This window comes from Notothenia coriiceps, unplaced genomic scaffold (assembly GCF_000735185.1).
Source record: "Notothenia coriiceps isolate Sejong01 unplaced genomic scaffold, NC01 NC01_scaffold00024882, whole genome shotgun sequence".
NCBI lineage: Eukaryota > Metazoa > Chordata > Actinopteri > Perciformes > Nototheniidae > Notothenia > Notothenia coriiceps.
The window spans coordinates 101,973-129,791 of record NW_011357583.1 but is presented as its reverse complement, the minus strand read 5'-3'; the positions used below and the strand labels follow the sequence as shown (position 1 = coordinate 129,791).

The following is a 27,819-nucleotide window of genomic DNA, read 5'->3' as shown; positions in this document are numbered from 1 at the left end:
AAATGAAATGTTAAAGGGCAAAGTAAATAGACATTTATCATGTTGGCACAAATGGTTATTTTCAAATTGCCATAATAAAAGGGCTCCCATGTGTTGCCAAATATCAACTCGAGACACATACTGTACACATTTTTAGGACTGTTCTTTAAGTGTGTTTCTGTGGATTATGGGACATGCATTCAAACCTACAAGGAAAAGATGTACCAGACTCGCAGGCATCTCTTTCAATTCCTTCATCTACCAACATATCAGTGTTGTTTAATAGCTTTTACCTGCTCCACAGGTAACACTGCATTCAGTCCATGACCCATATTTCCAGTAGAAAACGGATTCAGGGATGTCATTGCCCTCAGATATATTGCGACTGATTGTGTACTCGTACCGCACCCCGGGGTTCGTCTCCTGAAAGAGAAGCTGCAACACACAACAATGATCAAATAAATCAAATACAAAAAAGTAATACTGAACCACAAATAGAAACATGACGAAACATTCCATGGATGTTTTTATGAACAAAACATCTCCTTTGTACGTTTCCTGTTTGTGTTTCCATCACATACATGTACAAAGAACCCTGAATAAAGGCTTGAAAAAGGACGGATTCATTTAATCAAGTACTGTGAAACGCATTTTTTATTACACTCAAAATGAGTATACTGTAGTCATAAGGCTTCTGTTTGACAAGTTTTCAATGTTGGACTGCAAACACCTCCTCGAGAGAAGGAGCAAAAAACTAAAGCAAAGTAAACATCTTATGAAGCAGTTATTTTATTTCTAGAAAAGTTCTTGCAATGTTTCTGAAACACTGAACATATACTGTATGATTAGCAACACAGTTTCCTTTCTTCATTAATGTAATTTTCTAGTGAAAAAATTACATTTTATCTCACAACATATCAGTTTGAGCTTTCATGTTAGTTAACGTTACTTCAGTACTTGTTTTCACTAGTCTGGTCTGTGGTGTCACCTCATGTGCTTTCATATTGCTATGCTGCATCTTGATTGATTCCTTTCCTACCTGAATCCACAGTGGTTCCATGGTGGGCCCGGGGGACGTCAGGTTCTCCAGTTGTCCCGTCCTCTCGTAGGTGAAAACTGTCCCGGCTGCTTTGTACTCTCCATTCCACTGGATCGTCCAACCGCCATTCAGAAAATACTTGTTGGGGGAGTCGCTTCGTAGTGCCAAGAAGTTCCCAGCTTCAGCCATCTCCTCAATGCGGATATCCCAAGCTCCCTCTGGTATCAGTCCAATGTCTACATAGCCTAAAGGATGTTACACTTTCAGTAAGGATACTTTTTGATAGGAAACAAGGTATCCTAACAAATAGCAGAGAAGACAGAGGAGACAAATGTCTCTTAGCAAAAAGAAAAGGGAGTGATGTTTTGTTTTAAAGGTCCCCTATTATACAGTTTTTCATCAATATATTATAGGTCTCAGATATATACAAAACATGTCTCTGAAGTGTTTGGCTCGAAATACCAAACCCCTAGGAAGAGATTCAGGTGATAAGGTGGGCGGGGTTACCTTGGTTGGTGATTGGCTAATGGTTACACAAGCCAAAAAAGTCGTTATGACATCATAAAGTGGCGAAAATCGGCTAATTTTCAGACAGGTTTTTATATAAATGGATCAAGACAAAAAGAGAGGGGGTCTTTGTTCCTGAAACTTTCAGAAGGGGACCAATGTTTATGTATAAAAGACATGAAAAAGTGGATTTTGCGTAATAGGTGACCTTTAAATGTTCTTCCATGTCAGCATATCTTTCACAAGTATAGCTCAACCAAAATAACTAATTAACATACCGAGTCCTTCTGTTTCCTCAAATGTTCTCTTCACAGTGGCACAGGTGGAGCCGTTGCCATGACACACCCCGCAGCGATCCTCTACAGCTCTGGAGTCAATCACATAGTCACAGCCTAAATTCTGCGACACACAAGCAGCAAAAATACACTCAACAAATCATTATCTAGAATGAACCTCGCAGTGTTTAAACTACAAAGGCAACATAAGGCATTATGCTGCAATTTGGGCGCTGAATATTTCTTTAGATCAAAGGCAGATTTTGCAATCTTTCATCCACATAAATACTTGATAAGATCTGTTCATGTGTACATCACTTTGTAAAAGCCGTAGAAACAGGACGGAAGACAACCTTTCATCACCTTACCTCATGTTCTGAAAATCCCAGTAATCCTTAATATTGTTCTGTGCTGCTTTATTTATTAATGTCACAGCCCATAACTGAGCTGCTGCTGCCACATGGTGCAGTAAAATGGCACAATATGAAAACAAAATGTCAGACTCAGAGGAGCATCAATCAAACTGTAGGGTGGGAACACGCTACACTCTTAAAATAGAATAGATACATTGAGACTTTAAGTAATTAAGTCTTATTAATTATTTTTATGGATGATCAAAGGAGAAATGGAGCTTTGCTCTTCATTTTTTCAGTGACCCTTTAAAAACAAAAATTGGTTTCCAGGTAAGGCGGAACACACGTGGCTTCCTGACAGAAATGTCACAAAATGTCATGAGATCAGAGCCACCAAGTCTGTGATTGCTGTCCACTCAGTATCCAAACAATGTCTGTATCAGTGACTGGCATTTTGGCCAAGGCCGATAGGCAAGAGTAGAGAGATAACAGCCACTGTATGTATCTTTCTATCAACTAACCCATTTTCATGCAGAATGTCAAATGTACAACACTTGCCTGCTGAGAAAACAAAGTGAGCTAGCGTCAGTCACTAGGCTGTTGAATCAGCTATGCATTGCAAAGAGACAGAAATGCAAGATGGAATACTCAGTGACGCTTTAAAATCGAGAACAAAAACTGAGGAGGAGACGAGGAAACATATTTATTTGTTTGAGAGTATGTGGAAAAGAGTCTCGATACCTTACAGATGCCATTGACGCACACATCTCTGCTTTTGTTTCCTTGGTAGCACGGAGTCCCATCAGCGACGGCGTCCTGCATCTTGTCAGAAAAGTGCTCTCTCAGTGGATGACAGTGCAGCTCACAAGGGCTGGCTGAAAGAGTCAAGGAGAGAAAAAGTTGTGATGGATGTTGTGCAATCACAACCAAATCTTTGAACTTTCTTAACTACTTTCCGTCACAGCCGAATGGAGTTTATTTTGCCCACCTCTGTTGATGACTGCTTCCCACTTGTAGAACTTGCCCTTGTATGGCAATGTGTTGTAGTGACTGCACTGGAGGTCTCTGAAGGTGGGCAGGGCATGAGGACACGGTGTGGGGCTGCAGATCTTGAACCTCCGTCTCTCTCCCAGACAATAGTTCCCTCTATACTTAGGACTGTTAGTCAAAGAGGTCACATAAAATCAGAACAGAAACAGTTAAAAAAAAAAAAAGATGCATTAGATGCATTTTAATATAGAAACCAATCCAGTCCATAAAACATTTTTCTTTGGCAAACACTGTAATTTATTTTCCTACAACATCATTCTCAATGTCTGAGCTCTATTCTTTAGATAACATAATAGCTTTTGCTGTTTCCTCCTTTCATCATTCAAATGCCAAACATTTTCTGTCCATTTATTGCCCAAAATAACCTCATCTCTCCATGTCCACAAATAGGGAACTATACTTTAGTCTGAAAATGGGTCTTTGAAGTACGGTTTAAAAGCCTTTTACCCATGGCATTATGGTAGGTTTTTTAGATGTTAAAGGATATTCTTCTATTTTCTTCTATTCTTCTGAGATAACGCACAATAATAATATTTGAATTGTAAATAAACAATTAATGCCTTGCAGTGTTATTCATGCACCAGCTAGTCATGTTGCAGTTTACATTCATCTAGATTCAAAATGTCATCACTGCATAATTTCATCAGACATCTGTGAGAAATTGTCAAAATCAACATAGGAATTCTTGAGTTATTGACAAAGATGTGTATTTTGAGGTCACATTGACCTTGACCATTGAACATAACCATCTAATTAGTTGACTCCAAAGTCCAAGTACAAATGTTAAGCCCAATTTGAGATATTTTGTTCACAAAAATGGGACAGACGACCCACTAACATCATACCTCCGTCCACAACTTGGCCATATCAATATTTAAACAAGAACAAATATATAAGTATTTAGGACAGAAAAGTGTCACTTACATGGGGTTATCACAGTCTCTCTGGGCGCTCTGGACCCCAGCCCCACACGTCCTCGAACAGCCCGACCACTCGCTCCACGAGGCCCAGCCACCGCTAACACTCTCCGGCTCATGTCCAACTCTCACACACTCTCCACTGAAACACCACTATGAAAAAACAACATCATTTATTACAGGAACACAGACTGTGAACCCCCTTATTCCTGGCTAAGAGGACATTGGTTGTAGTGTTGTCTTATATAACTGAGACACATTGAATTTAATGTTTGAATATTCAGCATGTATAACTTCTGCCGAACAGTTTTCTACAGGAAACAACAGCGACCTTATTTGCTCAATGCGTGTCATGTTAGGTTGGGGAGTTACAGCATTCATTTAATTCTGACAACTTGCTGCATCTTTATGCATAGTCATATGCTCAAAAATAAAAAAGATGCAGTCTTTTGCAATAACATTTTTAGTTATCAGTCTCCATGGCAAGGCGGCAAATAGAAAAGACTCCCGTGATTAAAGCCCTTCCATTAGGAGGCTGAACGCTGAAATCATTCCCACACACTCCCCATGTCTCACTCCCTTCATGCTCATATAATGGAGGACTGACCTTTTCCTTGCCACAACTGGTCCCATCCACAGCCCCGTCCAGCTTCGAGTGGCACGTGGTTCCGACAGTGCACCACAGAGTGCTGCATACATTCTGGAAAAGCACAGAGAGACCATCTTGTTACCACATCATTGTAGACATTGTTGTTGTTGTTGTTGTTGTTGTTTACTTTGTCAATACATAGGCAGAGATATCAATACATGTTTCCCACTCGGATATATATTGAATAATTAAGTACATCTTTGATTAAATGAGAAGCATACTGAGTATCCTTGTCAAAAATAGTTATGTGCCATCCAGTAGGTGATTGTAGCTGATGGCATTTTAAGGTAATAAATGAACTTTATGGATCTGTACTTTACAGGGTGTGTTTGTCTAATTTTCTCAGCTGTCAATAAAGACTATTTCCCACAGGCTTACTGATGGTATTCGTCAGGAATTCTACAGAGTACAAAAATACGTCTATAGGGCGACTGTGGCTGTGAGGGAGTGTGGTCGTCTTTCAACCAGAAGGTTGTGGGTTCGATCCCAGCCCATGCAGTCAACATGTCGATGTATCCTTGGGCAAGATACTCAACCCTGAGTTGCTCCCGATGGCATGGCCAACGGTGTGTGAATGTGTGTGAATGTTAGGTCCTAGAGTAAGGTACACTGCTCTGTATGAATGGGTGTGAATGGGTGAATGACATGTAGTATGTAAAGCGCTTTGAGGGGTCTTAAAGACTGGATAAAGCGCTATATAAGTACAGTCCATTTACCATTTACGTCAATACTATTGATGGATGAAGCATCGCCTGACTAGCGAATCCCACTGTTTGTTCTTGCTTTTTTATGATAAGACAAGTGTCACATCTTCAGAAACAGCTGATCAGACACAGATTACAGGCAGGAGCTCTACAGCACAGATGGTCCACATCTCCATCTCCCAGGAAACCATTGCTGCATGATGTGCTATATTTATCTTGAGCATCTTTCACTTATCTTTCATCAAAGCTAGCAGTCATGCGCTTTGTGAATCCTATCATTAAGTGATGATTTACTATAATACTAACATATAAGTCACTAATTTAATTCAATACTCAATGTAGGAAATAAACAAAAGAATAACAAGAGGCTGTTCATTTCCCACACTGGTCAAATCTGTGTGTGAAGACTGATAACAGCAGAAGGTTGAATGTGTTAATAAAGGAGTTCCTGCACTGATGGCTGCAATCGCCGAGCCCATTCTTGTTTCGGTTGCTTGACATTTGTGATCAATGTGTTTGCGTTCGGACAAAATGGTCGTAGGCCTACTGCAGATTAGGAGCATTTTTGAAACGTAAAAGAGTTCAGCATTTTGAACTTTCAGAATGCAATAATAAACAGAGCTCTGTAAATAAAGTATTTTCCAAGTTCTACTTTACAACTTCTGGAACTTATAATATACAGGCTTGGAAACAGCAGTATTGATTCTCAATGTAGGGTTCAATTTACAATAGAAATGAAAAAGTCACAGTGACAGATCCTCCCACTCCACAGGATTCAGAGGGCTTTGAAAAAAATACAGCTCTGCAGAGCTCACAACCTCGATCTGATGCAGCCTGGACTTACAGATAGACACCAATGTCAGGGGCATTTTTTAGCACTTTAGCTGTGTCTCACAAAACAAATAAATCAATAGAGAAACCATCCTAAATCCCCAAACAAACGGAGTATTGAGCAACTTAAGCATACCTTAAAGCCTACAAGTACACAAAGAAATCAGATGTAGCACTGATTCATGCATGTATCCAGAAGGCTGTACTAAATTGGTCAATGTAATGTCATGTTTAAAGCTTTTTTGTAAAACATGGCACTAAAGCAGAACTCAACAGAAGGACAGTGTGCGCTGCCAAGATAGACAGGTACATGTTTTTCTGTTCTTTCCGCTCAGCATCCACATATAAAAATGTTTTAGTGTCTGTGTTTGGAGGTAATATATTACATTTACACTCTTGGATTTACTTATTTTATTCTACTATTTTCCTTTTAACCATAGTTGTATTTGCAGAATACGTTTTAGACTCTCAATACATTTATTAAGGAAATACATTTTTTACAACTTGGATATGTGCAATACAATTGTATGCAAAAGGAAAAAAAAGGAAAAAGTTCAGAAACACTGATATATAAAATAACATCAAATCAAGTTCATCAAGCCACAGCAATAACAACAACTGAGTTGGGGGCAGCAGTGTGCAGCAGAGCAACAAGCTATTCATTTTGAAATAATAATCATCATGGAGAGCATTTTCTATTCCTGGATCCTGGTGTGTGCTCTGTGTGATAATGGGATAATTCTAAAGAAGAGGACGCAGTCAATAACAAACTGACTCAAACTGAAAACAAGGCAAGCTTCAATAGAGTAAGAAACGTGTTGTAAAGTAAGGCAAGATTGACGTTAATTTAATAATGATTAATTCTTCAAATGAATAACTTTAGAAACAAGTTAAGAGAGACAGAGCAAAACACTCTGTACCTTGGTAATGGATTAAATTGAATGACATTGGCTTCAAATAAAAAAACATGTTAATGTGAATCCGCCTTTATTATGTCCTATTCATTTTTGTATTTTTGTTTTCTATTAAAAGTCTGTGTCGTGTTACCTTAACTGAAACCGTCAAAGGTTTTATATCTTTCAATTTATTTGAAAATTGTTAATTTTGATATAATATCTCTTTATGATTATGCTGCATTTATTTAACAGGCATATCCTATGGTGTTACAAAAAACATGAATATGAGAATGAAACTTTAAATATATTGTGATTAGAAATTCAAGGCTTAAAGATTTCCTGTTGAGATTATGTTCACCTATGGTTTATGGAGACATTTTTATGAGCAGTTAAACCACATATCTGCAGACTGCCAAATGTGTTAAGGTTAAAGATGAAGTCGAAAATGTCAAAAATATTTATTTAAAGGCAATGTTCATCACATCAGTTAGGCCTCAATGACGCAGTCTTAATATTGGTAATACACACTGCATGTTATGTATACAAGAAAACTCCAGGGTACAATTAAACTTCAAGGTTGGTAACCATGCTATAAAGAATAAACATCCCCAACTCAACATTTGAACTCAAGAAACTATGTAACGTGGGATTCGTGAGTGGATTGGATTAGCTTGAATTGTTTTTCTCACAGTTGTTTTTCCATCCTGGGGGGGCGCTCGTAAACGACGCACATGTTGTAACAAGTTAAATTAAAAGATCATCCAAGTTGTTACTTTTAGTAATTACATTGCTGGGGGGAAAATACACGTGAGGCTTTCCGTATGTCGGATATTTTGCTACTCCTGTTGCTTTGGCCTGATACTATATATCAATTATTTAGATCAGCCCCCAACCATAACTCACATCATACTTACAAACCATACAGGTTTGCAAGCAGAGGATTTTATCAAATTTACAATCTATTTACTCAGACATGCACAACACAGGAAATACTTCCCTAAAGGAGTCAATATACAGTATGCCAATATGTATCAAAAACATTTGTGTGCATCATTTCTATACTTCAAACATGCCAAGTCTCTGAGATTCTTCAGCAGTGAGCTTGAATACTGAGACTGTCATGTGTGAGCCATGTTATCACGACCAGCTATGCGGTAAGATGAGCGTTTTGCTTATGCAGTGAGTTAAATCCAGCTCATGTCATAATTCTAGGATTGATGAATGCAGCGAGGGGAGTTTCCAGTGCTAAAAAAGGGGAGGACAGTTCTGTCTGAACATGCTGAGGTGCTTACAGATACAGTACAGAAAATACATCTAGTTGGCTGTTAGAAAACACATGGGGCCCTTAAAACCCCAGTATGTTCCATCAGACCGGCTCGTAAGATGGTTTAACAGCTTCCGCAAAAAAAACAACCCGAAAACATTGTTTTCCGAGTTGTGTGCGTGTAGGGGAGGGATTCCATTTTTTCAAAACATCCCTTTTCATGTCTGGTTTCGATTGTAGCCACTCAGAACGACAAGGTTCAATGGTATCAAATAGTATTGGCAAAAGACCGCTTTTTATGATCAAATTGGAAAGACAGAATAACTGGTAGTTATTGTACAAAAAGGACTTCGGAAATACAAAAATAAAAAGTATTTCAATAGCTTGAAATTGTAAAATAGCATTTTGAACAACATAAACATAACATAAAATCACATTGGAAAAATATCTTTCCGAACTGGATGGGTCCTTTCTGTTTTTACTGCTTTAAAAGCTTGTATTGCAGAACTGGGAAAAAAAAGGAAGCCCTAAAACTTCAAAAGTGGATAACATAAAAGAAAATATTCAGTATTAAAATAACTATATTGAGAGACAACAATCGGTGTATTGAGTGGTTTGAAGAAATGATGTAACAAGATGAAATATTGAGTGCACTGTATTCAGACCCATGGTCGATCAATACAAAAGAAGCAAAGACAGAATAAGATATCGAGGTTTGCCTACAGAAAACCTGCTGAGAGGAACAGTATGAAGCAAAGCAAAGATATAAACTGGCTGTTGACTGTATTAAACCTCTTTAGTGCTCAAACTGGACTTCTTTAGTGGTATCTCAATTAAGTTTACTTACGTAATCTTCTATCCCTTGCTACTCTGAGTGCTACTTCTCCTCCACGTCCACTCTGGAGTATAAAGAAAACAGCATTAGTTGCATTTTAATAGTGACTCTGTGACACAAGATTATTACCGATAGATCTAGTGAAATATCACATGCTGGGACTGAAAACTTCCCGAAGAAGCAATTTATGTTATTAATTTAAGAAATCTTTGACGGGCAGTAACAAGTCATTGCTATTTAGTGACACTGGAATAGAAGTATCTGTTGGTCCCAGTCTGTATATAAAGGATTTAGTACAAACACTAGGCTCGAACCTCGGAGACCTAATTTACTGTCGGCCTGTAGAGCATGTGTGTGCAAGTGACATTTTATATATACAGCATTATATAATATTACTGATGAGTACACAGTGAAATGCAGAGGGTTGTGGGAGCTGTGCATTAGATTTGCTCAGACCGTTCCGGTTGTCCTTCCACAACACAGTCGAAGAATAAAAAAAAAATCCATATAGCACATGTTGTGGACAGCAGATTGAAGAAGCCATGTGTGGACAACATCACACAGCGATGTGTCCTGTTCTGCAGTTAACATAGTAACTCTCTAAATAACTGTGATTTTTTTTCTTCTCACTACAACAAACAACACTTGTTAGTCAATTTTGTCAATTAATGAGATCAACAATGATGTTGATAGGATGTTATTTCAAATAGGTTTTTAAAATCTAATATTGTGCGCCACACTTTTATTGCTTCAGGTAGATTTTTTTAACTGAAGTCTTTTATCCACCAACATCGAAAAGAGAGAACACTTGACCTGATCAAAATGTTAAAATATCATAATTTACTTTACATATTGTATATGCTGCTCTACCTTATTTATTATAGGGAGCACCAAGGTTGCTTTTTGGGGTTTCATTTTCATTTAAAAGATGTTCTCCTAAAAATATGTTAGAATTGAACACTGTGCTGAAGACATAATGGGATCAGAGCAGGATGGGGGCTGTGAGTATTGCTGTGAGAGCTTAGAGTAGAAGATCAGACAAAATCTGTTGGTGAAGAAAACAGCAAGACAAGTGATAATAGAAAGAAAAAATGAGGACAAAAGAGTATAATACAAAAAGGCATTGTAGAGGAAAGCAAAGAAGGAGATGTCAGAGGACCAACGTGCATTCCATTCAGCCGTATATGGCTTTGTGACGATTTGTTTTTATACATTTGTTGTGAAAGAGTCTTACGTCCATGTCATCACAGAGCAGGGATCCAGATCCATACTGCAGCCGGCACTGATGGGCCGCGCTGTACAGGACCCCGGGAAGCACCGAGTTCAGAGACAGCTGGTCCTTCACCGGGGCATCATCAAGGCACCAGCTCCAGCCACGGCTGTGAGCCAGGGGCAGAAGTGGGGGGATATGTTTTGGGGGAAAAACAGAAAAACAGAGCCTGGTTAGCACAGTTTACAGACGTCTCTTTGTTACACACATAGTACTATCTGAAACATCTTTAAAAATGTCTGTACTCTTTCTGTGGTCCACTTTCCGCCATGAAAACGTTTAGAAAGACTGCATTAGTTATTCTGAGCGCCAAGAGACAAGCAGATATCTTGTATCCCACATAAGTAAAGTTTCCAGCTGATGCAATCGCTCGGAATAAAATGAAGCAGGAATGAATGCAACAAAAATCTTCTGCAACAATCCAAGAAATAATGATAATGTTGACCTACAGTAGTGTTTGGCTACAGAATAGAATGTGTGAATAGCAGCCGCCAAGCAACACCTGAGCAATCTAGTGCCAATTCAATACAAAGGGCATTCATCCTTGAGCTAAATATCCTTAAGCTCATCTCTAGCACTGAATATTTACAAACAAAAAATGTGGTAATTAACTGAATTCTTGAGGCATAAATATATAGAGAGAAGTTATGAGCTTAGGTACTCAGGAGAGTTTTTGATCACAAGCAGTGAAAACTCTGGAGTCTTTATAAGTGGGTCTGCTATCTGTTCGCACATGGATGCATAAAGGAATGCACGCATAGTTTTCTGATAATGATTTCACACTATTCCCCTTATCTCCAGGCGGTATTAATATGCAACAACATTTAGAAAATTGCTAGCAAGTAAACATGAAAATTAAACAATACATCATGATTATCAATCAACAATCATTCCATGTTTCAAATAATTTGACATTAAATTAAAGGAATTCTTCGAGTATACTGGCTCATGAGGATACTGTGATTCAACCTGAAGATAAGGGTGGAGCTATTTGTGTCCAGGATGCAGATAAATTAATTAAAAGTTTAACAATGACCCTAGTATATCTCGTCAACAGGAAGTATGTGTCTATTCGGAAGGGGCTAGGCCATTTTTTTGTATTATCATACATCATTTATTGTATTTTCAAATCAATCATTCTTAGCCTAGTTATATGCAGGATAAAATGCAAGATACTTAAGTTTCAAAAGGAGACTGGCCAGCTTTCTGAGTCCTTTGACACACTGGAGTTGCAGTTTGTGTCATGTGTGAGTGTTGGCAAGTTGCACCTCGATCTTCATTGCATATGCATTTAAGTGAGGATCTCACAAACATGGTGACATGAATAAATCAACACTGTGGCAGTGACAGTGTGTTTGTTAACATATTCAGCAGAAGCAATTGTGTTAATTAAAAGTACCAGTTTAATTGAAACCTGCAAAAGCAAAACGTTTTAAATCATACGTAAAAATCGTTTTAATGAATTGCATAGATGTCAACTCTTGATGTCAGTTTTACCAGTTTTTGTTTTAATAAAATGACATGATAAGGCTTAGTCAGTGCAATTTGTTCCACTCTTACATCCACTATAGTTGAACAGCACAGTCTGGTGTGTGTCCATCCCTCTTTTGCTACGGACTAATCTGCCAGGTAATTTATGTCTGGGGCTCCATAGCGATGCAGCCATTAGTGCTGCAGCATAGTTCAACTGAAAATAGTTTTACTGTCAGTGGCAACACGGATGGTTGGACTGACACTGTCTGGAAGTGGTTATGACATTAGCTTTGGGAGAACCAGAAAGGGTTCATGTCATCACTTTTAATGACTTCCTGAGAGGGGAATACAGGGAAAGGCTAAGTTCTGGGTTAATCGCCTCATTATAGCTTCCCATTTCCATAGGCAATTAAACAAAGTTCTGTCAGTCACAATAATTACTATTTTGTTTAAATATATTATAATATTAACTCCATAGAGTATTATCTCAAGGATACAGCCAGGTTATCTCAATGAAAACAACTAATTAGAAATGTAATCATCTATAAGAGAGCATGGTTTACATATAAATAAACCAAATTGACATCTTATAACTTTTCTTCTAATTGGTTGTGTTGGCAATCACTATACAGGTAAAGAGGAAAAGATGAAGAATAATCAGGTCATTTAACATACATACCACAAAATACAATCTACTATAAGAAGAAGCAACAGCATAACAACTATAATATTTTACACAAACAAAAAAATCTGAAGCACTTATATCAAATGTTTCACAATGTCAAAGCGTTCTGTTTATCTGATGTACGGATGAAACACTTGTTTTGTTGAGGACGTCACTTCAAAATTAGCCTGCACCCACATTACATTACATGTCACTTGTTAGACGCTTTTATCCAAAGCGACTGACATACTCGATACTGTGGGCAATCCCCACAGGAGCAATTTGGGGTGAAGTGTCTAAGGGACACAACAACATGCTGACTGCAGTGGGGTTAGAACCTGTGACCCCCTGATCCGAACACCAACGCACAAATCCACTGCGCCACACACACCCCACATTTCCATAATGAGCAATCTCGTGCAAATGTAATGATCATGTGGTAATTCAAATAATGTAAGCTTTGTGATATGAATGACAATTACTTTCACGTCATGCAAAGCAAATATGAAGCTACCCTGGCAATTATGTAAGGGGAAGATTCCTTTGTCCAAGATGTCACTTTGCTTTGCACCAATACATTTAAAATCCTCTAAGGGATGTTGTTATTCTAGAATAACCCAGCTGCTCTACGCAATAATGAATCACCACCTTCCGCCAGAGGCTGCAATTAAAACGGGGGGCTGCGTCGCCGCTAACAAGATATAGATAACCTGCACAGGTTGTGTTCCTTCATTATGCATTTACAGTTGCGATAAAAAGGTTATGTTGGATTTACATTAAGTGTAAATGTGACATTTTACACAAAAACACCATGTTGTGATTACTGTGAATATGCGTAACGAGGTCACCTGGAAGAAGTCACAATGTACCTAAGAACCTTCTGCTGTTATTGTTTTCTTGCAATTTGAAGGCTGCTAACAGGGTGCAGATTTACCTTGAATTATCTCATGACAACAACATGGCCTTTCTACACATTCAGCAGACAAAGAGCAGTACTAGAATTTACAGTAGTGTATACAACATAAATATCACTCTCTTTAGCTGCTAAAGCCCCACTGAGTTCACCAGCTGAACAATAACTGAGTATTTGTAGAAAATATATGGGGAAATGCAGTCAGGTGATAATTGTTAAAAACAAATTCATTTCAGCCATTATTAATATAGAGAATGATTATAGCAGCTTTAAGGAGAAATGACTGCATGAATAAAACACTTTGTAAAATGAGGAACAGAGTCCGACCAACAATACACTTGTGTTTGTGTTAACCTAAGAAATATCTATCTATATATATATATATCAGATTTAAATATATGGAGGCTGATTGTTTGGCACTTAACAACAAAATCATTTATTTGGGATGACTTCACACTGGTAATTGAGCAGCAGCAATTAAAATCTTCTCCATGAGTGCCTCCAGACTAAAACGCAGAGGGTAAATTAGGTATTTGTCAGAGACAGATTTCCCGGGAATGTTTATGATGGTTAATTAACTGTGTCCTGAATCCATTAATCTCAAACGAAATGTATTAATAATAATTATTAGCCTTGATGAAATATGCCATGTTACAGTATGTGTAAGATTTGTGTCTGTCTTTGTGTCAAATTTCAGGGAATCATCCTCTGGACATTCAAGGGTTTCTTGTGTTCTTATAAGTAGCCCATATATGTGATAATATCTAAACCACTCCACTGAGTGTGACCCTCCACATTCCACATAAAATAACACCTACGGACCCAACCTCTGAAGCAGCGTGAGCAATGGAGGCCTGCGGGACAACCAGAGCCAAAGATACAATAGAAGCCTTGTCCTGCTGTCAGTGAAAGAGATGAAACAGAGAAAATGAGTGGAGCGCTGCCGTTTAGCGCTACGAGATCAGAAGACCAATATCAGTAGTCCACTCTCAAAGGGTAGAAAACAATGAATTCAGATTAAGTGGTTTAGAAGAGGATGGCTAAATGAGCTGGTTTAAAGACAAGGATACGCCAACTGGGAGGGGGCTGGACGGGAATAATGTTTAATCTCTTTTCTTTTAAATAGTCATTTGTCTCAGTCAGAATAAAAAAGGCCAGTCTTTTTAAAAATAATTTAAAACATTGTAGAGCATTTTATCATAATGTATAATAAATTATTCAGGATTAAAAATGTATTTACAATAGCTATTTGTTGTCTGTTATCTGCTGTGCCATTTATTTGTACGCAAGTTAGCAGCAGTAATAAACTGATTCATACCTGCCAATTCCTTTAACAAAAAACACATGCGTGGGAAATGGTAGCTGTAAGTGTGGACATAACTCTCTATTGTCTCCTTTATAATAACCATCACCCAGTAGGGGTTTCACCAACTAATCGACTAGTCGACTACCTTTACCACTAGTCGGCGCTGTAGGCCCTAGTCAACTAGTCTTGAAAAAAATGGAGGTAAACGAGGTGCTGCAAATGCTCCAAAACACGTCTGACATTCTTATGTATGGCAGTACTTCAACGAAGATGTAACCAACTCCACAGTGAAGTGTCAGTTGTGTACAGCTGTACTGAAGTACAATACAAATGCATCTGCTATGCGCAACCATCTGAAGATGAGACACCCGCTGCCGACAGCTAGCACTAGCAGTAATGCTAGCACCAGTGAGCAACGGACCGGCGTCAGCACTGAACAGAGGCAAACGAACAGCAAGAAAACACGGGTCAACAGTGATGCGGATGATGAGCTACGGGATTACTGCCAGCGGACACCGCATATCCCCACAATGGATAATCCACTGGAGTGGTGGGCAGAAAACGTGCACCGCTTCCCCCGCTTTCGAGGAGCTACCTGGCTATTCCAGCCACAAGCACCCCGAGTGAGAGGGTTATTTCCCTGGCAGGCAACACTGTCACCCGAAAGCGGTCAAGCCTCCTTCCCTCACATGAGGATGCGTTGGTGTTAAACCAAACCAAAAATATGGAAAGGTGGACGTTATCGTGGAGGACAGCGAATAAAGTGTTGCGCACTGGATTTACGTGGCATTTATGTAAACAAGAGTTTTTTGCTGTCGATTTTGGTGAGTCCAGTTACTGTTTGTTATTTACTCAGCCATGTAACACAAATTAAAATGCAGTGTTTAATGTTACTGTATGAGTTCCAATATAAAATACAGTTGTACACCTCTCTTTGTGTGTCTTTATTATGACGTAACGACTAGTCGACTACTATTTTGAAAAACGCGTCGACTAGTAAATATTGGTAGTTGTGAAACCCCTATCACCCAGACACTCTCACAACAACACAAACCAGTAGCTTTTGTGTAACACCCTCTCACAAGTGTAAATATCGCCCTGCAGCCCTTTTCTTCTCCACAGTGAAGTCAAGGAGCTACAATGCTGTCAAGTAGCAGAACACCCACTGAATGAATTCCAGATGCTTGGAGCTGTTGAGAAACTGGGGCAACTGTGGTGAAATATCTCAGACATTCAACACAGGTCTCGTTGGAGACAGAAGCACAGTGCAAGTCTTTGAAAACAGCAGCCCACTCTGGAGAAGAATACTGAGCCTCTGGTCACACAGCATGTGGAAAAAAACACACACACTAAACGGAGCTGGGGCTATTTTTTCAACACAACCTCCCCAGCTTCCTGTTCCTTCCAACATACTCTAACCCCCCCCCACACACACACACACACACACACACATATATATTTAAGTTGCAGTCAAACGCTGCTCCAAAAGGTTAAAGATTTCCATTATCTAAAAATCCACACATAAATCTACCTACTGCTCGTCTCCCACTTAGATGAGAAAATGTGGGAAAATAAATGCAACAGTTGACGCTGCTGAAGCTTGACTTCTCCTCAGACTAAAAGGAGGATTACATTCAGAGCACATACAAAGACTCCCTCAGCCGCAGACTACAAAATGAGCAATCCTTTGTACCTGTAGCCATTACTGGACGCTCCACCATCAATGATTCAACCCAGCGCCATATAGACTGAGTATCTGAGTTTCTATCTATATGGCGCTGATTCAACCCAACTTCAGAGCCTAATAACGGGAAAGTTATGTACTATAATGTTCAGGCTATTGTTGATATTTTATTTATACTGTTATTTATATTATATTATTGTTATTTAAATGATTTATTTTGTATTCTTATTCATCCTTGTGTGAACCTCTGTAATCCTTTGTTTCGAACAACGAGGTATAGTACTCTATAGAAGCCATCATTTTCTTTCAAATTGAACATAAGAGAGGAATATGAAGGTCATCTAGACATGTATAGAACTTCAAGTAGCACAGAAACCCTTTCTTTCCACACAGAGCACACATATACAGTATATTTACTGTATACGATGGCCTTTGTAACTTTAACATACATTTATTAAAGTTTTGGGCAGCGAAAACTTTGAAAGAAACACACGATCTAAGTCAAACTTCAGACAGCAGTGTAGTAATGCATCATGGGTAACACTCACTCTAGGAAGCGGGTGATATACTGGCGGCTGCAGCGGGACCACCTGGGCATGGAGGTGCCGTACAGGAGCTGTGGAGACATGACGAAAGGTCGTTTCCCAATGGGTTCACAGTCATTACCGTTGCCATCATGCTGAATCCCAAAGCTGTGAGAAAAAAAAAATCAAACAGAGAGGGTAATTAAAGTCAGTAGATACAACGCATTACATGCACTTCAAGGAAAGGGCTACAACAAACAAAGTCTGTACATACGTCTTTCTGTGAACTGCATGTATTGCTCATGCTGAGATTACAACCCTTATCTATTGTCCTGCAGGTGCAGCAGTGCTGAGCGACAGAGGCATAACAGATTGAACAATCTGGTCACAGCAGGGATAACATAAAACAAATGTAAACAGATTGTCCACATTCTCTTTCAAGGTAGATATCAAAGCATTGAGAAAAAAAACTGCGGTGAAATTAATAAAGCTGATTCTACCAATGACTTATAGATGCTGGTCAAAAATAAGCCATTTGTGAGAGATATATCAAAAAATCCCTGTTTCAACAGATAAAATTGGAGCCTGTGTTTGCTCTGCTGTTCTGCTGATGATTTTGAACAACACTTTATGCACACAGAATATCTGCTTATGAATTTATTTCATGAACAAGACATAATGCAAACTATACATGAACAAAGAAGTGAATGTTAACGTAAAATAAACATACATTCTCATGTTTTGTGTGAACATTTCATTCTATAAAAAGTTAACATTATGCTTGTTTTCACCGCATTTGAAATGTTTTCGTGTAATACGGTAACATTATCATGATCAACATTAGCAAGGAAACATTAGCTAAAATGACAATTGCAGGAATGTATTATCACCTGTGTAACTTTACTGTGCAACAACTAAATAAATCATATCGTTAATCTATTAATCTTTTTAGCATCTAGTTTATTAGCCTTTGCTTTTTTATGCCACAGGATTGTGTACTATAATTCATACTATTTATACATATATTTCTTCTTTGAATGTTGACATTTTGTTGTCCATATTTGAAACAGAAAAATGGGACCATTGAGTTTGGTTCAGTTCACTTGGCTAACGCTTATGTGTGGCAGTCGTAATAAAAGTGAGACAGTGTCATTAATGACTTTTTTGGGTTTTTTACAATTATATTTCCAGACTAAGTACACCCATTTTATAATCAGGACATTCCTGGACAAACCTGAGTGAAAGGTCACAGTTGCTGAACAACAACCCCCACAGTCTGTCAGTACACTGTTGTAGGTTCAGTGAATCAATTTTCTCCCATAGGACTCTCACAGCAGCCTCTTTTCTGCCTAGCATTCAAAATAAATCTCCTTGAACATATACCGTGAACTGGCTGCCAATCATACACACGCATATGGTGAGGGTAAGTACATCAGGCTCGGCCATAACAATCAAGATGTATATACAATAGCACAATGAACCACACAATGCTTTCATTGATTGAAAACAAATTGAATCAGTCTGAGAAGAATGGGCCTATGATTGCAAAGTTCATGTAGAAATGGCAAATGGATCGATGCAGTACATGAGAAAATGAGTGCAGATGTGATGAAAGATAAACGTCTCATTTCTTTGGGCTATGGATTGTCTGTTTGAATTCTGTATGGGCCATTTACAGTTATCGTTATTCCTCACATTAATGGATTTCTAATTATGAGTTTTCATTGGTTGAATCCATGCAGAACCGGTAGCTTACAAGGGCAAGTACTTTCAAATAAAATGAATCAATCAATAATAGAAAACAATGAAATACTCAAATAGGTGATTCAGAATATGATTTGTAAGAGAGGTTTTTAAGCTCTTAACCCCAGTTTTAAGGTTAAGGTTGGCTTTTGTTTGATGCATTGTTTTTGTTCCTTTATGAAAAGCTTTTGTCCTTTTTTGTTAACATTCTATTAGTTTGTCCTCTAATTATGAAGTTTGTTGTGGAGACATTCAAGGAAAATAATGAATTAATTCTTAGAAGTAGTACTTAAAAGGCTGGAATAATTGTGATAACATAGCAGCAATGAGCAACAGAGTACCGGCATAATAAGCATACTATTCTTCAGCTGATTAAATATTTTAGCAACATTAATTCAGGCTGTTTTTCTTCATGTCTGCCTGAAATAAATGTGTTGTTTCAAAAACTAAGAAGACATTTTAAGTGGTGAATCTTTAGGAGTTTAGTTTTTTTATTTGCTGTGCCACATACAGTAGGACAGCTTATGGGTGAACAGTAAATAATGTATATTGATGGAATCATTTGAGTTAAATGGAAACATATCATCATCAAGTGTTCACAGGAGGTTGCTTTCTTAGTTTTCCCTTGCCGATTACTCGACTAAATGAACATAAAGCAGAACATTCAAATGTGTGTGTTTATTGCATATAACAAACTCAAAGGGACTTTAAATGACCTTGAAGCAGGCCGCTGTTGTATGACTGTGTTGTGATTGTGTGTTTTTCAATTGTCTGTAACTGTGCTGTTACCATTCTTGGGCCAGGACTCTCTTGAAAAATAGATTTTTAATCTCAATGAGACTTATCCTGGTTAAATAAAGGTATAATAAAATACAAATTAAATGTGTGTGTGCAGTGAAACCGTACTTGTGTCCCAGCTCATGAGCAACGGTGAAGGCCAGAGGGAGGCCGGTGTCCTCGCTGATGCTGCAGCTGCGATGCGACTGACACATCCCCGCCACATGGGACAGGCCCAGCGTCTCACAGGGCATGTTGATGGACGCACAGATGTCCTTCCTATGAAGAGCGGAGTGTGTCAGATGTCATTTTATTTAAAAAGGCAAAATGAGGGACGATTAGGGATGTAACGATATATCGAATACCGTCGTGAGACTGACAAAATATACCGCGATTTTTTTAATTAAAAAAATACAAAAACATTTTTTTTTATTTATTTATTTTTTTTAAACTTTATTTAACCAGATCCCATTGAGATCGTCGATCTCTTTTTCAAGGGAGACCTCTCCAACATGGCAACAAGTAGGTTACAACATGAACATAAAACAACAGATAACACAATCGTATTTACAGGGCTACATGTACACACCTAGAGACATTGACAAGTACCAACAGTATATTTATATCTCGCCCTGTCAATAAGCCTCACCTTCTTGGAAAAAACTGTATTGTTTTTGAAGTGGTGGAGAGACAATGCACAGTTTGACCCACTGCTGTCACCCATGGCCAAAGCATATCTCTATGTCCCAGCAACATCAGTACTAAGCAAGAGAGTTTTTTCCACAGCAGGGGATATTGTAAACGCCCAAAAATCCCAGCTTCTACCTGGAAATGTGGACATGCTCATATTCCTAAAAGATAACCTTGATGATGCTGAGTGAGTGAGTTAGAGTTGAGTTACTTGAAAAACTAAAGTGAAACTTGATTTATTCTATTGCAGGGTCTGATTATTATATTGTTGACACTTTAAAATACTACTATCCTACTAAAATACTGTACAAATCAGATGTATTATTTAATTAAAAAATATATATATATTAAAAAAAAAAAAAAATCACATTTTTTTCCTTTATTTTTCAATATCACGATAAATATCATACCGTGGACTTTTTATCGCGATATTATCGTACCGTGAGTTTTTGGTATCGTTACATCCCTAGGGACGATACTTTGGAAATCTAAATTATACAATGATGGAAAACAGATACTGATTTGGGAGGTGATAAACGACTGGAGAGTATTGGTAGGAAACAAAAGACAAACAATCCCATCTGCTGCAGACTGTGTTTATTTCTGTTATTATCGAATCAATGTTACAATTATATTAATTATAGCTGTAAACAAGCCATCTTTTGGGTGATACAAATGTAATAAGATCTTGTTAAATAATAAATATAAATACTGACTGTATTTTTCAAAGTTATAGAAAAACGTCAAAGAAAAATGTTCATTAAATTAGTCCTTTAATATTTAAAACCTGAATGCAAACACAAACAAACAGTTTAAATACTGAACACAAAATAACCTCCCAACACTGAATTTCCTTACATATTTTTTAACAATTCGCTTCTTGTCTTTATTATAGAAAGATAGTTATATTAAATTATTAATACGTTTGACATTACTTTGAAGTTCATAGATACGATAAATATAAAAAATATAAATGGGATAACCAATAAATTGGACCCTCTGTAAGAAACGTGTAAGGTACACCTACATTTTAATATAGGATAGAGTGATACATAAATCTATCTTTAGGGAAGGAGTGAATCACGAGGTAAAACAGGTGAAATCAGAAATGATCTTCTATCTGTAAAAATAATTCTAAAGACTGCAAGGCTAACTTATTTGTAAAGCATACTTTAAACAAAGGTTTTACAATTCAAAGGAAAAAGAACAGAATAGAATGTTCTGAGAGACAAAAGTATATATTTTTTGTATTCCTTTTGTACTGCAAATGTTTTCCTCTCAAAAACAGTTTGAAAGGTCTTTCCTGTATTAATGAGCCACATCGACCTTCATTGGATAATTATTTAGTGCAGTGTTTGTTTTCTTTTTATTTCACTTGCTCTATTGAGGCATTTGGGACTTGACTATCAATCTGTTAACTTCATCGACAAATGTTAAATGTCAAATGAAAAAGACAACAATATATGATTGTTTGTGATATAAGGCATGGAGCTTCCATTATTCTCTCGTCAACTATCTAGATCAGAAAATCAATATGTGCTCCGGGAAGATGTAAAACAGCTACAGCTTCGACTCTCTTGGGAGACCATGGATTATGTGCGACTGAGAGTGACATTTGGTGTGTTGAGTTTCTATTCACCTTGTTAGCAGAACTGCTACATCGTGGTGGAGCGGGTGTTCCTCTCCTTTCATGTTTAGTTTCTTCTGCCACTTACAGAAGCTGTTCAAGCTGTTGTCAGCATGGTGTGTAATCTTTAAGTCATCCTGTTATCAACATGTCACGTGGAGATGAAGGGAGGGGAAATTCAAGTCAACAGGTTCAGAAATCACAGTGCAAAGCAAAGAGAAAAATATAGGCTCAGTTTTATGGAACATGCTATAAGATAATTGAAATTGCCCCATCTCTGCCATCACAGTATATGCAGCCTTTAAGTGAAACCTAGTTGGCCCTAATAACAGACATTCAGACTCATGTCAACAAATGAAAAAGAAAGTGGTTTTGTTGAGCTTATTTGCTCAGTTCACATCTAAATCTCATTATCTGCTGCTGTGAAGGACAATAAAGGAAACATTGACAGCTGCTAACTATTTGAAAGCAGAAATTAGTTTAACCCTTTTGCCTTTTATTAGTCTCGAATAAATAATTAATTTAGAAAATAATTAACACGAACATGTAACTGTGAAAGTATCTGCCCTGTGATGTATTTTCCTCCGCTTTGCATTTAGGCTCTAGCTTGTCATTACAATTCAAATAATAAAGTTTTAGAAGGAAACGTTTTTGACATTTTGGGGGATATCCGTCTTGCCACAAGTAAGATGTGAAGATGGATACCACTCTCATGTCTGCACGATAAATACAGTTTGAATCTAGAGCCAGCAGCCGGTTAGCTTAGCTTAGCATAACGGCTAGAAACAGGGGGGAATAGCAAGCCTGGCTCTGCCCAGTTAATCCAATCTGCCTCCGAAAGCACACTATGTTTTATAATGTTTGCTTTTTTCGGGTAAAAAGCAGAGTAATTAAGTAACAGTTTATGGGGCGGTGTAGGCATCTCTGGTGTTTGCCTGGCAGACAACAATTCAGGAGGTTACTGAGCATCGACATGTAATCCCCTTTAACATCGTAAAGTGTGTTTTTTTCTCTTCATAATTTAAACAAATTAGATTAGAGGTGCTGATAAACTCTGACTCTACAACATAGTTTAGGATTAGACTTTGTGGCCGTGTTGCAAGTCATTCATACAAGTTACCTGTTAGTTTAAAATAATGATTTTAAGCTTTATTATATTTAAAGTAACAGCCCACTAATGAATAAAGCTTATTCCCTTTTTAAAATTCTAAAATGACTTACATTTCATCATAAAAACAAAAAATGTTTTACCTCATCCTGCTCTAGTAGTATGAGTCGAACCACCACAATGTTGATTGCGTTTCCAATACTGGGATCTCTGAACAGACCCGCCACCTGAAGGAGAAAAAAACACTCTTTTTTTTACGGTTCTCATTCTTCGCTCCCACAGCATAGGGCATATCAAAAGTATTCTATATACAGTACAGTAAGGCTGCTGATACGTACTTATTATAGCAATAATTTAACTATTATTTAAGATAAGGTGCATTTAAGTTGCTGTTGTAAGTCATATGTGGAACATCTTGGGTTTATCAGAACATTTCAAAATGTAATATTAAATAAGACACATTCGTTATATAACTCCCTTGTACAAACACTCGACCCTCTGATATTGGGCGAGGTAAACAGACCTTAAGGTTCAATACAGTGCATCTAAAGTAGCATTTTGACAATAATTCAACCTCTTAAGATAAAAGCTCATTCAGCATTTCTTTACACATGCTCTTAATACGTAATTAAAGTGCAATTGCTTAGGCCAAAAGTCGAAAAATCTATGATTGAAGCAATTAAGTGTACGACCCTTACATTTTAATATTAGTTTATCTCCAAAATTGTCTCACTCAAGCTTTTTAGTCTTCAATTATAACATAATGAGTGTCAAAACGTGCAATTTAATCCATCATTATCAGAGTGATAATAGGCTACGAATATCTTAAGTCAAGGACTATAATCACGAAATAATAATAAAAAACAAATTTACATCCCAATTGTACTATACCAGGCTATCCGCACAATAAATCATGCCGTTTATGTGCTTTCATTTTCACATTTGTTCACATTGGACATTCGTTCATTAGGCATTAAAATGCATGAAGCTCAAGTTTTCTGTCTTCATTTCAACACAACAAATGTCTTATTCAATGCAGAAGTATTTCACAGTTTGGCTTAAGCTAATGTGATGCTGGACTAATCATTGAAGAAAGTGCTTATAAAGATGGATGAGTTCAATTTAGAGTCGTAAAACTGCAAACAATTGATGCCAAGGAGCAAGAGAGACATTTTAGTCTGCAATGGAATAACTGCAATTATGTATGGCTGCTTGAGTCTGATTAGAGTTGAGTTGTAGAAGCAACACTTCTACAACTCAACTCTAGAGGAGAGCATCCTAACCGGCTGCCCGACGGCCTGGTACGGCAGCTGCACCGCCCTCCACCCATAAGACTATTAAACACCTGAGCTTGCAAAATGTTAATCTTTATTTGTTGGAATATTTCATTGTATTTTTATAAAAATGTATTTCTTGTAATTGCTCTGTTGGGAAACCTGTGACCTAAGTGTTTCATTCATTGCATAACTACACCGTAGTTGTGTATATGAAAGGGCAATCAATCTTTGAATCTTGCATTGAGATTCTTGCTGCCATCCAAAACGTCTACCTCTCAAACCTTCTCTGTTGTTACTGAGGCACTTCAAAATGAATAGCTTTGACACACATGCAACGCTTTGGTTCATCAAAACTTTGTTTCAACTTTTGTCTTGTACAGTAGTGTTCAATTACAGATGTTTAGTAAACATATTGTAGCTGATTCAACTTTGCAAAACATTTTAACAGTACCCAATACGTTTGCTATCAGTCTTTCTACGTCTTTCTATTGTTAATCGTTTCAATACAAATAGAGCTGCAGCTATTTAAAGCCACAATGTGTTAGCGTGTTTCCTCTCAAGCTGCATGCTCAACATTTACGCCCAGTCTCAAATGGTAAGTGATGCTTTTTTGACTTTTACTGCATCTTTTTTATGTCCATGTGATCTTAAGATTCAAGGCTTTATTGTCATGAGCACAGTAGCTACAGTGTATATGTGGCAATGAAAAACTTAAATCCCAGGCTCCTCCAACAATGCAACACGGAGCATATGTGCCTTGCTTGTATATGACTGGGATACATATCCCAAAGAAAAATCTATAAATAACTATAAGAATACCATGTGAAAGGAAGTTGGGAGCTATTTTTGTGAAAGAGCTTTCAATATGTTGCTGCTGAGATTGAGTATCCTGGCTGTTACATGTGTGTGAATCATACCGCTGGGTGCACACAGTACAGAAATAATTCAAATGAATGCACGTCTTGGGAAGTTGATAGCTTGGAGACTGCGTCCGTGAGGAGACAATGGAGCAGCTGCCGGCCGCGGAAGAAGAAGAAGCTATTACTGATTGTTTGGGCTAGAGGTTGTTTCCCCTTGATCCTGTGCAAGATTGTTTTCATAAAAATGAATCGTTTGGGGCTTTAAATGTTCAAAGCTGGAGTGTAGAGGACTCCAAATAATTACTATGAGAGGATGTGAGGAATAATGACTGCTTCATCTGTGTATTATTGTCTATTAAGTCTGTTAATCCACAGGCTTCTCGGTCACTCATTCCATTTCCTGGTATCCTGTGGACCAGGCATGATTTTATTTGGGAAAAACAATGTTTGTGCTAATCGATAACAGCCCAGGAGTCAATTTGCTTAACCCCATGCTATGAGGCGGTAATAACATTGATTAGGAAAGTGTTAGTTAATCCATCCGTTGTGTTACCTGGCACAGAGATGGAAACACAATCTGGTCTCAAACTGCAGAATTACTCTGTGAGGATGTTTAAACCTCATGTTGCTCTGCATTCAAAATATCTGGAAGGATCTTGTAATCATTTATTTAGTATTTTATATAAATTCATAAATATACCGCAATAATAGCTTTTACAATAAATTTGTCTCATAATAATATTTGCTTATAAGTGCTAAATGCTGTGCATGTGTCATCAATCTGGTGAATGTGTTTTTAGTTGTCTCTTGTATTATTTACTTACAATGGTTGTTAAACTGTATCATGTATGTGTTTGAACAAAAGAAGGAGCATTATTCCTTTGCTGATGTTTTTTCTCTAGTTGCATAGCAACCATAGCAAGCCATATTTTGTGTATTAAACTTCAGCACAGGCATGCAAATGTAAAGAAATACTTAGACACCTGGTCGGAATGACTGTGTGCATTGACAGAAGTGTGGGCAGTAATTGAGATGAGTAAAAAGACTATAATTAAGATATACCTACAATGTTCATGACAGCCAGGACATAGCTTTCCACAGCTTTGCTCCCATGATGCTCCACCATTTTAAGGTCGGCCACCACCAGCGTCTCCACCCACTTCTGTTTGCTGACTGAGCGGGGATGAATTCTCCTCCTCCTCTGCTGGCGGAGCTCCCACCGCTCACGCTGCCTTTCAAAGTCTTCAAAACTCTGCTGTGATGCTGGAGTTCGTAGGCAGAAATAGACAATAAAAATGTATTCTATAAGTTTCAATGTGTATATATCTGTTTTTATTGGAACCAAAAACCTGCACATTAACTTTTTTATTTGTACTCATCTCATAATGTATTAAACTGATGCATAAGATTATCAGATGCTTGAATAAATAATAAACATTGGAATACATTTTACTCAAATGGTGTTTGCGTCTTGAAGGAAGAACAAAACACAATTTTTTGTAGCAAATTCATGGAATTAATCATATAATATAATATGCGATTCAGCCTGAAAACCTAAGAACTACTAAGAAAATACAAATTTAGATTTTTCTTTAATAACTTTCTGTTATGTTATTAAACTATGTGACAAACACATACATCTGCATTGAATCATTTACGGGGCAAAGGTACATCTCTTATTGAGTCTGTAATCAGTGGAGCATAAGGAAGGCTACTTATACTGAAGGATTCTCATTTGCCATCTCACTAGATTTCTTATCAGAATTCTCTGAGTTTTTATCAACTTTGGTACTTAAAACAGATAAAGTAATTATCGTAGGTGACTTTAATATTCATGTTGACGATGATAAAAATAGCCTTACTGTTGCATTTAACTCTATATTAGATTCTGTTGGTTTCTGTCAGAGTGTAAATAAACCAACCCACTGCTATAATCACACTCTTGACCTTGTTCTGACTTATGGTATTTAAATTGAGCAACTATTAGTCGAACCGCATAATCCTGCTTTATCAGACCATTTCTTAGTAACTTTTGAAGTACTGTTACTAGACTACAAAGCATTAGCCAAAAGCTCCTGCAGCGGAAACCTATCCGTTAGTGCTATAGCCAAATTTAAGGAAGAGATTCCACCAATACTTAACTCGATAGCATGTCTGCATGTAGGGGAGGAAACTTATACAAAATGTACACCACCCCAAATTGATCATGTTGTTGATAGTGCTACAGATGCGCTGCGAATAAAATTAGACTCTGTTGCTCCTTTGAAAAAGAAGAAAATAAAACCAACATAGATTAGCTCCATGGCATAATGCCGAAACCCGCAAAATAAAGCAAAAGTCGAGACAACTTGAAAGGATATGGCGTTCCACTAAACTTGAAGAATTCGTTTAATTGGCATATTACTCTCAATAATATAAGAAAGCACTGCGTAAAGCGAGAGCAGCCTACTACTCTTCATTAATAGATGAGAATAAGAATAATGCAAGATTTCTTTTCAGCACTGTAGCCAGGCTGACAGAGAGCCACAGCTCGACTGAGCCTTCTATTCCCATAGCACTCAGTAGTAATGATTTTATGTGCTTTTTTAACGATAAAATTGTTAC

At 37.6% G+C, this 27,819-nt stretch overlaps 1 protein-coding gene across 1 annotated transcript in view; it reads right to left on the bottom strand.

Annotated features, from left to right (window-relative positions):
- The window catches only part of adamts7 (a disintegrin-like and metallopeptidase (reprolysin type) with thrombospondin type 1 motif, 7), a 59,961-nt gene that overhangs the window by 20,476 nt on the left and 11,666 nt on the right, over nucleotides 1–27,819 (bottom strand). The window contains exons 4-16 of the mRNA XM_010783238.1: nucleotides 26,282–26,478; nucleotides 23,222–23,305; nucleotides 21,983–22,107; nucleotides 19,783–19,932; nucleotides 17,158–17,301; nucleotides 10,534–10,678; nucleotides 4,728–4,820; nucleotides 4,128–4,273; nucleotides 3,142–3,311; nucleotides 2,895–3,028; nucleotides 1,804–1,924; nucleotides 1,019–1,263; nucleotides 273–414 (exon numbers count right to left, since the gene is read on the bottom strand). Of these exons, the coding sequence (XP_010781540.1) occupies nucleotides 273–414; nucleotides 1,019–1,263; nucleotides 1,804–1,924; nucleotides 2,895–3,028; nucleotides 3,142–3,311; nucleotides 4,128–4,273; nucleotides 4,728–4,820; nucleotides 10,534–10,678; nucleotides 17,158–17,301; nucleotides 19,783–19,932; nucleotides 21,983–22,107; nucleotides 23,222–23,305; nucleotides 26,282–26,478 (1,896 nt within the window). The remainder of the gene's footprint in view (nucleotides 1–272; nucleotides 415–1,018; nucleotides 1,264–1,803; nucleotides 1,925–2,894; nucleotides 3,029–3,141; nucleotides 3,312–4,127; nucleotides 4,274–4,727; nucleotides 4,821–10,533; nucleotides 10,679–17,157; nucleotides 17,302–19,782; nucleotides 19,933–21,982; nucleotides 22,108–23,221; nucleotides 23,306–26,281; nucleotides 26,479–27,819) is intronic.